This window comes from Notothenia rossii, assembly GCF_949606895.1.
Source record: "Notothenia rossii genome assembly, chromosome: 5".
Classification (NCBI taxonomy): Eukaryota; Metazoa; Chordata; class Actinopteri; order Perciformes; family Nototheniidae; genus Notothenia; species Notothenia rossii.
The window spans coordinates 73,957,146-73,974,338 of record NC_136903.1 but is presented as its reverse complement, the minus strand read 5'-3'; the positions used below and the strand labels follow the sequence as shown (position 1 = coordinate 73,974,338).

The following is a 17,193-nucleotide window of genomic DNA, read 5'->3' as shown; positions in this document are numbered from 1 at the left end:
ACAAGGGAAGACTCTGACAGATTCTTTTTTCACAGTGCGATAATAACAGTGAGACACAGAAACAGAGGGTGGAGTCTGACAGTGCAGAGTGACTGAGTCTGTCTCTGTGATCTCCGGTGAATTCACTTTCAGTGTCGGTGGAAGAAGAGCTGCAAATATACGTTTATATGTCAGATATACATTTAAAAAAATGAAATGTACAGTATGAGTACATTTGAATGTATGCAGGCAGAATAATCAATCAAATAGTCTCTTAAGACCTGACGCAATTTAACTAATATACACATTTCTTTTATTTGTATTATGGCAAAAAAATAAAAAAGAATGTATTGGTAAATAGTGTGTCATTGTCCAAGGGATCAATATTTAGTAAACATATATTAAATGAAATACTGAATAATACAATTAATTTGGTGATTATCCTAATGAGGAATTTTTATTTAATGTAAAGAAACTGGGAAGATAAACTGTACAACCACACAATTCATAAAAATATTAACAGACTTTAATAAACTTCCCACACAGTGAAAACAGTCCAAGTGGACATTAAGATGATGAATCAGAGACTGACCTTGTGTTTGAATCTTGTGAAAGGAATCTACCGGAAAATACAATATTTTAACAACTTGAATCCACATAATAATAATAACGTATTAATACCTTTAAGAAAATGTGAAGATAAAGATCACGATAGAATTTTGTTTGAGGATCTCATTTTTAAGGTCTGCACCAAAGTTTCACGATGAGTTTACAGATGAATCAAGAATTAAAAACAGTGGCATTAAATAAACAACCATATAAAGAACAGAAGGTAAACCACGCTACATCAAGTGGAACTAATGTGACAAAGTCTACATTAATAATGAGGAACTCTCCTGAAGGTATAACTTACAGATGAGGATGACGAACAGCAGACGTCCAGCCATGATGAAGCTCAATACGACTTCTCAGACAGAAGAAGCTTGTGTCTCTGAGTACGTGAGCTTTGATGTACTTCAGTGTCAGTTCACATAACTTGCTGTCAGGAAAACCACAGCTAGCATCAGACATGAAACAAACAGGCCACAGAAACGCCCACACTGTGCATCTAGTTGTTTCAAACGATTTATTAAAAACGTAGAATAGGTTATATATTTATATCAAGTTTACCAAAGTGTCAGCTAACAGTTTCAGAAGAAAATGGAAGAGTCTTTTCATCATGTGTTCACAAGCTGCTCACAACTTTACAGAAACATTTATCTTGTTCATGGTCTGCTTGAATCAAACCTAAAGTTATTTTTAATTTTCGTCCTGAACATGCAAGAGTTTTTTGCTCTAGTTGGTGTTGAAGTAAAGTCAAGGCCCCGACGTTTTCCATGGACTTTCTTACTCTACACATTCTCTCTCAGTTGAAATAAAACTAAAGCAAACAACTGATTAACGTATTGTCCCCCTGTAACCTGAACCCCTAAAGACAATTTATCAATGTTCTAATACTTTATAGATATTAAAGCTAAAATGTTTAACATATTAATTAGGAGAAGGCTAACATGGATGTGCTTCCAGTTTCTATTTCATGTTTGTATAATCAGTGTTCTGTACATTAATATGTATATTCATTAGTATAACAACAGTTAACTGCACAAATCCAAATGATGTTTTACCCATCTAAAATCTTTCTGAGAAACAGAATTCTTTAACCTCAAAATGCTTTTCAAATGCTGCACACGTTCTCTCTGTGGTCTGATGCTCTGGTTCCTCTTGAGGCGCTGTGGTCAGCATTTGTCATTCTAGTAGCAAAGAAAAAGACATGACACACACATTGGGACATTGAAGTCTTTTCTTGTATTATACAATGTCCTGCCTAATTGACAAAATATCACAAAAATGTAATGAAACGACCTAAATAATCCATGTTATTTTACACCATTTGTGTTCATTCATACTGGAAAATAAATGTTAATATTAAAGCTAGAAAGAAAAGCAGCTCACCGATGTTGCTGCTTTCATAAGTCACGATGCTGTACGTCTCATCATAACCACTCGGTAAGTACTTCATCAGGAAGACAGGGGGAAGGTAAAGTGAGAGTTAGCAGCAGGATCACTGACTGGATGCATACAGAAGTGTTGAGTTACCTCTCCACCGCTGAGTTTTCCCATATATCCACTGGCATCTATAACACAAAACGCACAATTAACAACACCTAATCACCCTGATCCTCCGCCTGGATTCTTTACTTCCACAAAGAGCAGGGAGGACAAATTATTTAGTGGGCACACAAATCAAGTTCTCACCAGTTGTTCTTTTGGTAAATAGAAATGCCAGTCCCAGTACGATAACACCTCCAAAAGAAGACACAACAATTACCAACTTCCATGTTTCTGTGTGAGGTCAGAAACAAGTCAGTTTCACTTCGTACACAAAAGCAAGAAGACTGTGTGAACCTATGTACCAGTAAAGGGCACACAGAATATAAAACATGAAGGACAGGGTATTGCTTTGAAACTGATATAAATTAACTATGTGAGTACTATAGTTTTGCTGTGACACTGCAGAACAATACTCACTGCTCAAACCCAGACAGAACATGTACAGTACTGTCTCAGAAAATTAGAATATTGTGATAAAGTTCTTTATTTTCTGTAATGCAATTAAAAAAACAAAAATGTCATACATTCTGGATTCATTACAAATCAACTGAAATATTGCAAGCCTTTTATTATTTTAATATTGCTGATTATGGCATACAGCTTAAGAAAACTCAAATATCCTATCTCTAAATATTAGAATATCATGAAAAAGTATACTAGTAGGGTGTTCAACGAATCACTTGAATCGTCTAATTAACTCGAAACACCTGCAAGGGTTTCCTGAGCCTTGAAAAACACTCAGCTTGGTTCAGTAAACTAAATCACAAGTATGGGGAAGACTGCTGATCTGACTGCTGTCCAGAGGACCGTCATTGACACCCTCCATCAGGAGGGTAAGACACAAAAAGACATTTCTCAAAGAGCAAGCTGTTCACAGAGTGCAGTTTCAAAGCACATCCACAAAAAGTCTGTTGGAAGGGGGAAATGTGGCAGGAAACGCTGCACAACCAAGAGAGATGACCGCAGCCTTAACAGCATTGTGAAGAAGAGTCGCTTCCAGAATTTGGGGGAGCTTCAAAGACAGTGGACTGAAGCTGGAGTCCAGGTATCAAAAGTCACTGTTCACAGACGTGTCCGGGAAATGGGCTACAATAGCCGTATTCCCATGGTCAAGCCACTTCTGAACTCAAGACAACGGAAGAGGCGTCTGACTTGGGCTAAGGAAAAGAAGCACTGGACAGTTGCACAGTGGTCCAAAGTCCTCTTTTCAGACGAAAGCAAGTTTTGTATTTCATTTGGAAGTCAAGGCGCCAGAGTCTGGAGAAAGGCTGGAGAGGAGCAAAATCCAAGTTGCTTGAAATCCAGTGTGAAGTTCCCACAGTCAGCGATGGTTTGGGGAGCCATGTCAGCTGCTGGTGTTGGTCCACTGTGTTTCATCAAGCCCAGAGTAAATGCAGCTGTGTACCAAGAGATTTTAGAGCACTACATGCTTCCGTCTGCTGAAAAGCTCTATGGAGATGAGGAATTCATTTTCCAGCATGATCTGGCACCTGCCCACAGTGCCAAAACCACCAGTAACTGGTGTACTGACCATGGCATTACTGTCCTCGATTGGCCTGCAAATTCCCCTGACCTGAACCCCATAGAGAATATGTGGGGTATTGTGAAGAAGAAGCTGAAAGACACCAGACCCAACAATGCTAATGAGCTAAAGGCCGCTATTGAAGCATCCTGGGCATCCATAACACCTCAGAAATGCCACAGGCTGATTGCCTCCATGCCACGCCGCATTGATGCAGTAATCCGTGCAAAAGGATTCCCAACCAAGTACTGAGTGCATTAATGGACATTTTCAAATGTTTGATTGTGTTTTGCTGTTATAAATCTTTTTTTTTTACTTGGTCTGAGGAACTATTCTAATTTTTTGAGATAGGATTTTTGAGTTTTCTTAAGCTGTATGCCATAATCAGCAATATTAAAATAATAAAAGGCTTGCAATATTTCAGTTGATTTGTAATGAATCCAGAATGTATGACATTTTTGTTTTTTTAATTGCATTACAGAAAATAAAGAACTTTATCACAATATTCTAATTTTCTGAGACAGTCCTGTAATATGAGCCCACTGTGGATCATTAGGAGGTAACCCTTTTTAACATTAATATAATTACATACTATTCACAAAAAGGACAGCATTAACTAATTTGCTGCATAATATGTTATAACAGAAATATGATTTTATTTTATTTCTAAATAAGAAATAGATGCTTTTGCTCACCTAAAGATGGGGTCACTGGGGTCACAGGTGGGGAAATAGCTTGAGTGCTAGACTTATGAGTCGTCTGACCTATTGTAATAAATAAAAAGTCAGAGACCTTAAAACGTTTAGAGAAAACGCATGTTGGCTTTTTTGATGGACTTACAAAGAAGCCAGTTTGAATAATTAGAGAATAGAGGATTTGTGTTACCTTGTGTTGGTTTCACTGGTGTTCTGGAGATAAAACTACCCGTGTATCTTGATCCAACAGTAACACCTAGTGAATGAAGAAACATTATTTTTAAATAATGTAAAAAATACTCACATATAAAATGATATAAAAAAATGTTGTTAAAGTCACATTTAATAGATGTCTAATTGTGTTACCTGATGTTCGTTCAGAAGGAGTTTCGCGAATGGAGGAATGAAGCCTGCTCACAGTCATACCTGGAGAAAAAACAACAACTATAAACAACAACAAACATATTAAGTCAAAGAAGTTTTTTGTTTTTCTCAAACTTTTATGCCCTTAACCTTTTTTTTAAACTCAGCTCCCTAGTTTTTTATGTATTTTATAGAAAAGATTTATTAAATATGTTTCTTAGATAACTTTTTCTCACCAACTTGTGAAGCACCTTCAGATAACGCTGTTTTTAAAGTGTGATATTCAAATAAAATGAATTTATTTGATCATTTCTGGATTTCTATTCAAATGTAAAGCATGTCCTGCCTGTGGTCATAGTAGATGTCAACATAGTCTTTGTCGAGCATTTGTCCTTTTCCACGATATCTAAAACAAAAGAAGATGGATTTGGATCTGTCCACTTCATGTGCAGAAAACTTATATTTGTGCAATTATTTGAGCAAAAGAAGAAACATGTGTTTAGTTTGTTAACATCCAAATAAGGCAACTAAATAAATGTGGAGCATTAATACACAAACACATTTTTTTTTTAATGTCTTTTGTAATTAGGTTCTGGATTGTTATTCAGATAGATATTAACTCTTACCTGGGGGGGTAGTAAAAGCTGATATTTTGGAGCGCTCCTTTTCCACAATATCTGCAGGAAAGGAAACAGATTTGGGCCTGTCATTCTCGTGTGTGCAATAAAAAAACATCATTACTCTTATTTGTGCAATGACTTAAACACAGAGCTGTTCCAAAAATATAAACCAGAGAACAAAGCATGTGCTCTGCGAGATGTCGGGTGATTTACCAATTTGGTCCACACTGAAATATTTTGCAATTACACTTTGTAGACAATCATAGTGCCCAGATGATAAATCCAAATGACTTAATGATCCCACTAAAAGAATGTTCCACCATTAGGTTAACATTGTTAAGTTACATTGACATTTCTTGAAAAGTATTAGAGTATTTCTGTATGCTGTGAGCCTCTTTTGCAAAACATTATTAAAGACTCAGGAGGACAACTCCTTGACCAGCTCCTTACAATAATTTACATCACAGATATTTAAACACTGTTTACAAAAGGACACTCATAAATGAAGAAATACGTTAGGATCTTTTGTGTCTTCTCTGAACTCACCAGTCAAGCTGTATCCATCGCTACGAGGAGACAAAGAGTTGGCTTCACTTCCCAAACTATAATCACAACTGGCATCATGTCTTTTAAGAAGATGTAAACTTCTTAGAAAGTCCTCGATTGTGAAAGTAAACTGACAGATCAGCCAATTCTTAGAATCTCTTTTCTTCAAGCTGCTTGTTGTTTGGACTGGATGATTATTTTCTCCAAAGTACAGGTTACATCTCGCACCATGATCAGCAGATCCAGGCAGAGTGCAGGAAAAGAGAACGTGTTCACCGGGATCATGGTGAACAGTCATCTGTGGTTTTTGACCTAAAGAAAGAGTATGAAAAGTTATTAAATACAATTTCCTCATGTAATACTATCACACCCTGTCATTAAGTTTTACATTTAACATTAAAGCTTTTTGAAAATTATGTTCTCCTTTGTCAAAATGTGAGTAAAGTGTTAGTTACACTGTAATGACAGTTATTACTCATTACTGGCACACTGTTAACATCCTAAATGAGTTAAGCAGTCACTCACTGTGTATGCTGATGGGGGACGTGTCACTGTGTGGAGACGGATGATTTGACCCTTCATATTTTACAGTGTAATAACATTTCACTTGAACCTCAGCAGGTGAACTCTGCTGTGACATCTGCAGCAGTTCAGTTCCTGTCAGAGTCTTCAGACAAGGGAAGACTCTGACAGATTCTTTTTTCACGGTGCGAAAATAACAGTGAGACACAGAAACAGAGGGTGGAGTCTGACAGTGCAGAGTGACTGAGTCTGTCTCTCTGATCTCCGGTGAATTCACTTTCAGTGTCGGGGGAAGAAGAGCTGGAAATATATGTTTATATGTCAGATTTACATTTAAAAAAATGAAATGTACAGTATGAGTACATTTGAATGTATGCAGGCAGAATAATGAATCAAATAGTCTCTTAAGACCTGACCCAATTGAACTAATATACACCTTTTTTTTCATTTGTATTATGGCAAATAAATAAAAAAGAATGTATTGGTAAATACTGTGTCATTGTCCAAGGGATCAATATTTAGTAAACATATATTAAATGAAATACTGAATAATACAATTAATTTGGTGATTATCCTAATGAGGAATTTTGATTTAATGTAAAGAAACTGGGAAGATAAATTGTACAACCACACCATTCATAAAAATATGAACAGACTTTAATAAACTTCCCACACAGTGAAAACAGTCCAAGTGGACATTAAGATGATGAATCAGAGACTGACCTTGTGTTTGAATCTTGTGAAAGGAATCTACCGGAAAATACAATATTTTAACAAGTTGAATCCACATAATAATAATAATAACGTATTAATACCTTTAAGAAAATGTGAAGATAAAGATCAAGATAGAATTTTGTTTGAGGATCTCATTCTTAAGTTCTGCACCAAAGTTTCACGATGAGTTTACAGATACAACAAGAATTAAAAACAGTGGCATTAAATAAACAACCATATAAAGAACAGAAGGTAAACCACGCTACATCAAGTGGAACTAATGTGACAAAGTCTACATTAATAATGAGGAACTCTCCTGAAAGTATAACTTACAGATGAGGATGACGAACAGCAGACGTCCAGCCATGATGAAGCTCAATACGACTTCTCAGATAGAAGAAGCTTGTGTCTCTGAGTATGTGAGCTTTGATGTACTTCAGTGTCAGTTCAGAACTTGCTGTCAGGAAAACCACAGTTAGCATTAAACATGAAACAAACAGTCCACAGAAACACCCACACTGTGCATCTAGTTGTTTCACATGATTTATTAAAAACGTAGAATATGTTATGTATTTATATCAAGTTTACCAAAGTGTCAGCTAACAGTTTCAGAAGAAAATGAAAGAGTCTTTTCATCATGTGTTCACAAGCTGCTCAAAACTTTACAGAAACATTTATCTTGTTCATGGTCTGCTTGAATCGAACCTAAAGTTATTTTTTATTTTCGTCCTGAACATGCAAGAGTTTTTTGCTCTAGTTGGTGTTGAAGTAAAGTCAAGGCCCCCACGTTTCCCATGGACTTTCTTACTCTACACATTCTCTCTCAGTTGAAATAAAACTAAAGCAAACAACTGATTAACGTATTGTCCCCCTGTAACCTGAACCCCTAAAGACAATTTATCAATGTTCTAATACTTTATAGATATTAAAGCTAAAATATTTAACTTATTGATTAGGAGAAGGCTAACATGGATGTGCTTCCAGTTTCTATTTCATGTTTGTATAATCAGTGTTCTGTACATTAATATGTATATTCATTAGTATAACAACAGTTAACTGCACAAATCCAAACTATGTTTTACCCATCTCAAATCTTTCTGAGAAACAGAATTCTTTAACTTCAAAATGCTTTTCAAATGCTGCACACGTTCTCTCTGTGGTCTGATGCTCTGGTTCCTCTTGAGGCGCTGTGGTTAGCATTTGTCATTCTAGTAGCAAAGAAAAAGACATGACACACACATTGGGACATTGAAGTCTTTTCTTGTATTATACAATGTCCTGCCTAATTGACAAAATATCACAAAAATGTAATGAAACGACCTAAATAATCCATGTTATTTTACACCCATTGTGTTCATACATACTGAAAAATAAATGTTAATATTAAAGCTAGAAAGAAAAGCAGCTCACCGATTTTGCTGCGTTCATAAGTCACGATGCTGTACGTCTCATCATAACCACTCGGTAAGTACTTCATCAGGAAGACAGGGGGAAGGTAAAGTGAGAGTTAGCAGCAGGATCACTGACTGGATGTATACAGAAGTGTTGAGTTACCTCTCCACTGCTGAGTTTTCCCATTTATTCACTGGCATCTATAACATGAAACGCACAATTAAAAATACCTAATCACCCTGATCCTTCGCCTGGATTCTTTACTTCCACAAAGAGCAGGGAGGAAAAATACTTTAGTGGGCACAAAAATCAAGTTCTCACCAGTTGTTCTTTTGGTAAATAGAAATGCCAGTCCCAGTACGATAACACCTCCAAAAGAAGACGCAACATTTACCAACTTCCATGTTTCTGTGTGAGGTCAGAAACAAGTGTCAGTTTCACTTCGTACACAAAAGCCAGAAGACTGTGTGTACCTATGTACCAGTAAAGGGCACACAGAATATAAAACATGAAGGACAGGGTATTGCTTTGCAACTGATATAAATTAACTATGTGAGTACAGTAGAGAAGATTATACATTATTGAAAACACAGATAATAATGAAGCAAACAGTTTTACTGTGACACTGCAGAGCAATACTCACTGCTCAAACCCAGACGGAACATGTAATATGAGCCCACTGTGGATCATTAGGAGGTAACCCTTTTTAACATTAATATAATTACATTCTATTCACAAAAAGGACAGCATTAACTAATTTGCTGCATAATATGTTATAACAGAAATACGATTTTATTTTATTTCTAAATAAGAAATAGATGCTTTTGCTCACCTAAAGATAGGGTCACTGGGGTCACAGGTGGGGAAATAGCTTGAGTGCTAGACTTATGAGTCGTCTGACCTATTGTAATAAATAAAAAGTCAGAGACCTTAAAACATTTAGAGAAAACGCATGTTGGCTTTTTTGAGGGACTTACAAAGAAGCCAGTTTGAATAATTAGAGAATAGAGGATTTGTGTTACCTTGTGTTGGTTTCACTGGTGTTCTGGAGATAAAACTACCCGTGTATCTTGATCCAACAGTAACAACTAGTGAATGAAGAAACATTATTTTTAAATAATGTAAAAAATACTCACATATAAAATGATATAAAAATGATTTGTTAAAGTCACATTTAATAGATGTCTAATTGTGTTACCTGATGTTTGTTCAGAAGGAGTTTCTCGAAAGGAGGAATGAAGCCTGCTCACAGTCATACCTGGAGAAAAAACAACAACTATAAACAACAACAAACATATTAAGTCAAATACGTTTTTTTTAAACTTTTATGCCCTTAACCTTTTTTTTAAACTCAGCTCCCTAGTTTTTTATGTATTTTATAGAAAAGATTTATTAAATATGTTTCTTAGATAACTTTTTCTCACCAACTTGTGAAGCACCTTGAGATAACGCTGTTTTTAAAGTGTGATATTCAAATAAAATGAATTTAGTTGATCATTTCTGGATTTCCATTCAAATGTAAAGCATGTCCTGCCTGTGGTCATAGTAGATGTCAACATAGTCTTTGTCAAACGTGTGTCCTTTTCCACGATATCTAAAACCAAAGAAGATGGATTTGGATCTGTCAGCTCCGTGTGCAGAAAACTTATATTTGTGAAATCACTTGAGAATAAGAAGAAATATATTTTTTGTTTATTAACAGTCAGATATGGCAACTAAATAAATGTGGAGCATTAACACACAAACACTTTTTCTTTATAAAAGTGTTATGTAAGGATGTCCTGGATGTTATTCAGTTAAATAGTATCTCTTACCTGGGGGGATAGTAGCTGATTTTGTGGAGAGCATCCATGATTCTTTTTCCACAATATCTGCAGCAAAGGAAACAGATTTGGACAAATAAATAGACATTATATTTTGTATTTGTGCAATGACTTCAACACAGAGCTGTTGATGTCATTTTAAAGGTACAATCAAGGTATCCAAAGACAAATTCAAATGACTTTTGGATCCCCGACTTTTTATCCTTCGTGAGGTTTCCTTCAGGCAAAGAGAAGGTGTTCACCGGGTTCATGTTGAAGAGTCATCTGTGGTTTTTGACCTAAAGAAAGGTTAATGAAAGGTTATTAAATACAATACCCTCATGTCATACTGTCACACACTGTCATTATGTTGTACAATTCACATTAAAGCTTTGTGATGATAATTTTCTAGTGTGTAAAAATGTTAGGAAAGTGTCAGTTACACTGTTATGAAAATCATTACTGATTACAGGCACACTGTAAATATCCTAAATGTAACATTTCATCCCAAAAGTGGCATTTTAAGGGAGTGAAAGTTGTACAATAGTTGAATATTTGTTCACTTCCTTTTCAATATAAAATGTGAAACTACATCTTGCACTGACATTATATGATCAAATATGAAATAATGAGTAAAGCAGTCACTCACAGCGTACGGTGATGGAGGACGGGTCACTGTGTGGAGATGGAGGATTTGACCCTTCAAACGTTACCGTGTAAAAACATTTCACTTGTAACTCAGCAGGTGAACTCTGCTGTGACATCTCCAGCAGCTCAGTTCCTGTCAGAGTCTTCAGACAAGGGAAGAGGATCTGGAAAAATAAGGATATGTTCAGTTGAAAAGCTGAATATGTAATTTGTTCAAAAACATTGCTGATGATAATTCAATATATAATGATAGAGCGATCTTATTGAAACCCTAAAAAAGTGGTGTGCTCCTACTTTGGATAGATATGCTCATGTAATTGTATTGAATATTAACGGTGTTGACTCACTGTGAATGAAGATGGAGGATACATAACTTTCAGGAGATTGAGTCATGTCACGATAATAACATTTCACTTGAACCTCAGTAGGTGATCTCTGCTGTGACATCACCAGCAGCTCAGTTCCTGTCAGAGTCTTCAGACAAGGGAAGACTCTAGTTCCTCCACTTAAAGTGTAGAAATAGCAGTGAGACACAGAAACAGAGGGTGGAGTCTGACAGTGCAGAGTGACTGAGTCTGTCTCTGTGATCACCGGAGGATTCACTGTCAGTGTCGGTGGAAGAAGAGCTGGAAATCGTGCGGGAAATATGTTCAATTATATCACTCAAAAGCTGCAATAAGACAATGAAACCAAATGCTTTAAAATACTGAATAATTACATTGATATAAAAATATTCCTAATGGCGAAAAATTATTTAAAGAAGTTGATGGAGAAAAATATAGTTTATAAGATTAGTCAAATTAATACCCAAAAACCTGGACATTAAAGACATTTGATCAGAGACTAACCTTGTGCTTGAGACATTTGGATGACAAACAGAAGGCGTCCGGTCATGATGAAGCTCATGTTTCTGACTGTGTGAAAGTGTCAAGTGTAATCTAACAAAACGCTCAGGAAAGCCACAGGTAGCTTTAGACATGAATAACATTAACATACAGGCTTCAACTTTCTTCGAAGTATACCAACTATGTTTTTTTTTAGATTTACAGTAATATACGCAAGTGTTCACTAAAGGAGTCGTTTTTAGTTGTGCTGCATTGCAACACGTGATCAAAGTTATATTCTTTGATATAATACCTAACTATTGTTTATATTATTAATATATACAATTACAGTGGGGCAAAAAAGTATTTAGTCAGCCACCAATTGTGCAAGTTCTCCCACTTAAAAAGATGAGAGGCCTGTAATTTTCATCCTAGGTATACCTCAACTATGAGAGACAAAATGAGGGGAAAAAATCCAGAAAATCACTGTCTGATTTTTAAAGACTTTATTTGCAAATTATGGTGGAAAATAAGTATTTGGTCAATAACAAAAGTTCATCTCAATACTTTGTTATATACCCTTTGTTGGCAATGACAGAGGTCAAACGTTTTCTGTAAGTCTTCACAAGGTTTTCACACACTGTTGCTGGTATTTTGGCCCATTCCTCAATGCAGATCTCCTCTAGAGCAGGGATGTTTTGGGGCTGTCGCTGGGCAACACAGACTTTCGACTCCCTCCAAAAGATTTTCTATGGGGTTGAGTTCTGGAGACTGGCTAGGCCACTCAAGGACCTTGAAATGCTTCTTACGAAGCCACTCCTTCGTTGCCCGGGCGGTGTGTTTGGGATCATTGTCATGCTGAAAGACCCAGCCACGTTTCATCTTCAATGCCCTTGCTGATGGAAGGAGGTTGTCACTCAAAATCTCACGATACATGGCCCCATTCATTCTTTCCTTTACACGGATCAGTCGTCCTGGTCCCTTTGCAGAAAAACAGCCCCAAAGCATGATGTTTCCACCCCCATGTTTCACAGTAGGTATGGTGTTCTTTGGATGCAACTCAGCATTCTTTCTCCTCCAAACACGTCTAGTTTTTACCAAAAGGTTCTATTTTGGTTTCATCTGACCATATGACATTCTCCCAATCCTCTTCTGGATCATCTAAATGCTCTCTAGAAAACTTCAGACGGGCCTGGACATGTACTGGCTTAAACAGGGGGACACGTCTGGCACTGCAGGATTTGAGTCCCTGGCGGCGTAGTGTGTTACTGATGGTAGCCTTTGTTACTTTGGTCCCAGCTCTCTGCAGGTCATTGAGTAGGTCCCCCCGTGTGGTTCTGGGATTTTTGCTCACCATTCTTTTGATCATTTTGACCCCACAGGGTGAGATCTTGCGTGGAGCCCCAGATCGAGGGAGATTATCAGTGGTCTTGTATGTCTTCCATTTTCTAATAATTGCTCCCACCGTTGATTTCTTCACACCAAGCTGCTTACCTATTGCAGATTCAGTCTTCCCAGCCCGGTGCAGGTCTACAATTGTGTTTCTGGTGTCCTTTGACAGCTCTTTGGTCTTGGCCATAATGGAGTTTGGAGTGTGACTGTTTGAGGTTGTGGACAGGTGTCTTTTATACTGATAACGAGTTCAAACAGGTGCCATTAATACAGTTAACAAGTGGAGGACAGAGGAGGCTTTTAAAGAAGAAGTGTTATGAACCGAGACACAGGAAGCAGGACCCAAAAGCAGGACTCGAAGACAGTTGTCCAAAAATAGAATGTTCTTTAATAACAAAAACTAAAATCGTACTTTCAAAAAATAGAAAGCAGTTAAATAGCCAAAGCTAAGTTGTACAGCAACACAGAAACTCACTTGGCAAAAGGTCTAAATCTCAAGGTAGGTATCAGGAGTCAAAAAGGCCCAGGTTCTCACGACATGAAACATAACGAACTGACAAAGAAACAAAGAAACACCAGGGCTATATATAGGTGAGGGGGATGGGCACAGGTGAAAACAATCAGGGCAGGGCCAAGCAATCTCAAGAGCGGGAAACACACAAAGGCAGTAAATGTGGGATCTGAAATGACAGGAAAGATTATAAATCATAAAGATAATGATGTAACTTATTTTTACATATATTAACCTGCACATATGAAGGCAAAGTTAAATGCCAAAGATATTGCTTGGATTTCAAATGAACTGTACACAGTCTCTCTCAGGACTGATGTTGCTTCTCTGCTGTTGTCATTACCATTTTAGGGAAAAGAGTGCATAGAGCAAAATGAGCTATTATGAGACACTTCTCATCAATAGCTTTCTCCTTTTTCATCATTGTAAATCCAGACCAATTTGACACTCATCTAAGCCTTCTCTGATTTACACAATCTCCCACATTAAAAGTGAATCATTTAATACATAAAATAATTTCAACTCCTTTATTTTGCTTTCTTCTTGTTTTAAATCAGAACACATTTAAGAAAAGCTCAACGTGCATGAGAAAGATCAGAGAATGGTTCAGGTCCAGCCATCATTTATGATAAAGAGCAATTGACAAATGACATTCAAACAAAAAGCAAATTAAGTGTCAACATATCTTTTTACAATATTTGTAGAAACATTTTACTGCACGTAAAGTTCATAGTCAGATCAAATAAAACCTGTTAAAAACAGTCTCAAAGTAAAGAAAATAGGACTGAAGTGATCTTTGCTGCAGATAAGAATCTGAACTAAATACTCTTTTAATCTTGATCTGAAAAAAAAGCTATATTTAAATGCAGCTTGAAACAAATGCTGAGCTTTGTACATAATAGACTTTAACTTGAAAATTGTATAGCTTTAATAGTTGTAAAAACTCTAAAACTCGATCAGCATTTTACCAATGAACGTCGTACACAAAGTTAATTTCAGTAACAGTTGTTAGGCTGTCTGCTTCTCTCTCTGAATGGTATTGTTTCAGTGTGACTGCACGGTGCTGTACATTATACTCTTGAGGTCCGATGCGGCCGGCTCCTCCGAGATGGCTGCGTACATATGGTATATCTCCATCTGGAATAAGGAAGACACCAACTATGATATACTGTACATGACTAAATACATGGCTTATTGTTTATTGCCTCTCATGTCAGACTTACATTCTCATTGTGATGCTCCTGTCTGCCTTTAACTTCCTGAGAACCTACTAGTAAGATAGAAAAAAAATCTATATCAAAAAATAAATAAAATATCGTCATGACTTTGAGAACATTTCACTTTTAGTAAATCTTTAAGCAAACACAATATAAGAGAGTGGTTGAGAGACTTTTGCTCCTTTTCATATTTGACAAACGTTCAATACTAACTTGGATTGTTCATCTCTCCACTATCTCTATTCACTTTGTAAGGTGGCCTGTCATGCTTGGTCTTCATAGGGAGTTCTCCTTTTTGTATTGGTTGACAAAAATGCCAACAAAAATAAAGACTTGAGAGAAAGCCATTTCAGCTGAACGGTTTCAATGAGAGTGAATGGCTCATGTTTTAATGCTGAGAGCACCACCTCCAGGGGAACTAGAGAAAGGCAGACATGAGCCGCTCTTGGGCCTGGTGGTGAAGACAGGTTTGGTTTGGCTCATCTTAACTCTCGTCATTTCAGATCCCGCCTTCCTCCAGGCTCTTGTAATCAGCTCACTTCCCTCACCTGGTCTTCCCAGCCCTTCCCCTCACCTGTTACTCATTCCCTCATCACCCCACAGTATTTATACCACCTCACTATCTCTTGTCCTTTGCCAGATTGTCTTGTCGTTTCCGCCAAGCTCTCCAGGGTGTGTTATTCTCTAGCCTAGATTTTTGTCCTGCCCGGTTTTTGACCCCTGCCTGCCTGTATTCGGATCTCGAGTTCCTGCCTGCCCCCTGTCTGATTTTTGTTGCCAGTCTGACGGATTTCCTGGTTTTGACCCTGCCTGTCCCAGACCTGAATAAACTGAACATTGCTAAAAACTGGTTGTATCTGAGTCGTGCTATTGGGTTCTGATCTGTACCTGTGATCGTGACACATACCCCGTGCCCAGAGACACTTTGATGTTTGTGCTCATATTGTATGAAGACATGAACATGTACGGCTCTGGAAAAATTAAGAGACCCCTCCAAATATTTCTTAAATCTCAATCTCTACATATATGGCAGCCTTTCCATTCCAGTGTCTGTTGAATACCAACACCTAGAAATGTTGTCAGTAGTTTATAAAATACAATTAAAATGTCATTTCACTCAACACACATACATATAAATAGTAAAACCAGAGATACAGATAATGCTGCAGTGGTCTCTTAATTTCTTCCAGAGCTGTATATCCAAAGCTACAGTGATAACTCACTTCGAATGATGACGGAGGAGACATCACTCTCTGGAGATGGATACACGTGAAGGTAAAAACACGTCACGTTAACCTCAGCAGGTGAACTCCTCTGTGCCATCTGAAGCAGCTCAGTTCCTGTCAGAGTCTGACGACAAGGGAAGCTTTTTCCTGGTTTTCCTCTCACGGTGCGAAAATAACACTGAGACACAGAAACAGAGGGTGGAGTCTGACAGTGCAGAGTGACTGAGTCTGTCTCTGTGATCAACGGAGGATTCACTGTCAGTGTCGGGGGAAGAAGATCTGGAAATTAAGAAGAACACATATGTTTGACACATGAGATCATTCAATTCCTAATGAATAACTGTCAACATTTAGAAAAGTATATGTATAACAAATGGTGTGTAGATTGTAGAATTTGTCAAATTCAGAGAGACTGACCTTGTGCATTTATCTCAGAAAATGAAAATGTTGAAGAAAAAACGTATGAACAAGGTAAAACATGACTTTGATAATAAATCGCAAAGTCTCAATGTTATTCTTGTTTTTCTTTCAACTCGCTGTAAAAGCCTCATATCACATCCTGAAGCCAATGAATAATGATCTAATAATAAGTATCAATCAATCAGTATCAGTGTGGTTAATCACATTTCACCAACCACCGTCATTAACAATAAAATAAAGAACATGTTTTACTTACATATGAGGATGACCACCAACAGATGTTCAGCCATGATGAAGCTGAGTGATGAAATGTAAAATAATTCAAGACCTCACTTTTTGTTTGACTACATGGAGAACATGTTCTCCGGAAAACCACAGCGAGAAACAGAAGTGAATCACACTGACAGACAGACACAGGAACACACACCATGAGACCCAGTTCATGTGGGCTAACTGTTTCAGGAAATAACCTTTGCATTGTTTTCTTTTAATTGAATTCAAACAACTAAATTAAGACTAAAGATAGAATACACTAGGTACTAAGTTCAGGTCTTACCTGAAAACTATTTTTTGAAACAGCTCAAACATACACACAGGGGGGATATGAATATTATTATGGATTTTTCTTCAAGATAATGGACCAACTAAA

The 17,193-nt window shown here is 37.1% G+C and overlaps 2 protein-coding genes across 2 annotated transcripts; both read right to left on the bottom strand.

The window, feature by feature from the left end:
• Nucleotides 1-1,158: 1,158 nt before the first annotated feature.
• Nucleotides 1,159-6,139, bottom strand: LOC307041642 (uncharacterized protein). Its single transcript, XM_079685094.1, has 9 exons — nucleotides 5,877-6,139; nucleotides 5,337-5,387; nucleotides 4,714-4,773; nucleotides 4,538-4,603; nucleotides 4,348-4,416; nucleotides 2,275-2,361; nucleotides 2,116-2,153; nucleotides 1,972-2,032; nucleotides 1,159-1,769 (listed from the first exon to the last, which is right to left on the bottom strand). Exons 3-9 carry the CDS (start codon nucleotides 4,769-4,771, stop codon nucleotides 1,765-1,767), a joined length of 384 nt encoding a protein of 127 aa, XP_079541220.1. The 5' UTR covers nucleotides 4,772-4,773; nucleotides 5,337-5,387; nucleotides 5,877-6,139; the 3' UTR covers nucleotides 1,159-1,764.
• Nucleotides 6,140-7,637: 1,498 nt separating this feature from the next.
• LOC307039149 (uncharacterized protein) lies at nucleotides 7,638-16,631 on the bottom strand. Its single transcript, XM_079680976.1, has 14 exons — nucleotides 16,542-16,631; nucleotides 16,122-16,403; nucleotides 11,302-11,580; nucleotides 10,956-11,118; nucleotides 10,570-10,605; nucleotides 10,319-10,375; nucleotides 10,039-10,098; nucleotides 9,703-9,762; nucleotides 9,527-9,592; nucleotides 9,337-9,405; nucleotides 8,826-8,912; nucleotides 8,667-8,704; nucleotides 8,523-8,583; nucleotides 7,638-8,320 (listed from the first exon to the last, which is right to left on the bottom strand). The coding sequence occupies exons 3-12, from the start codon at nucleotides 11,323-11,325 to the stop codon at nucleotides 8,691-8,693; spliced, it is 636 nt and encodes a 211-aa protein (XP_079537102.1). The 5' UTR covers nucleotides 11,326-11,580; nucleotides 16,122-16,403; nucleotides 16,542-16,631; the 3' UTR covers nucleotides 7,638-8,320; nucleotides 8,523-8,583; nucleotides 8,667-8,690.
• Between the last annotated feature and the right edge of the window lie 562 nt (nucleotides 16,632-17,193).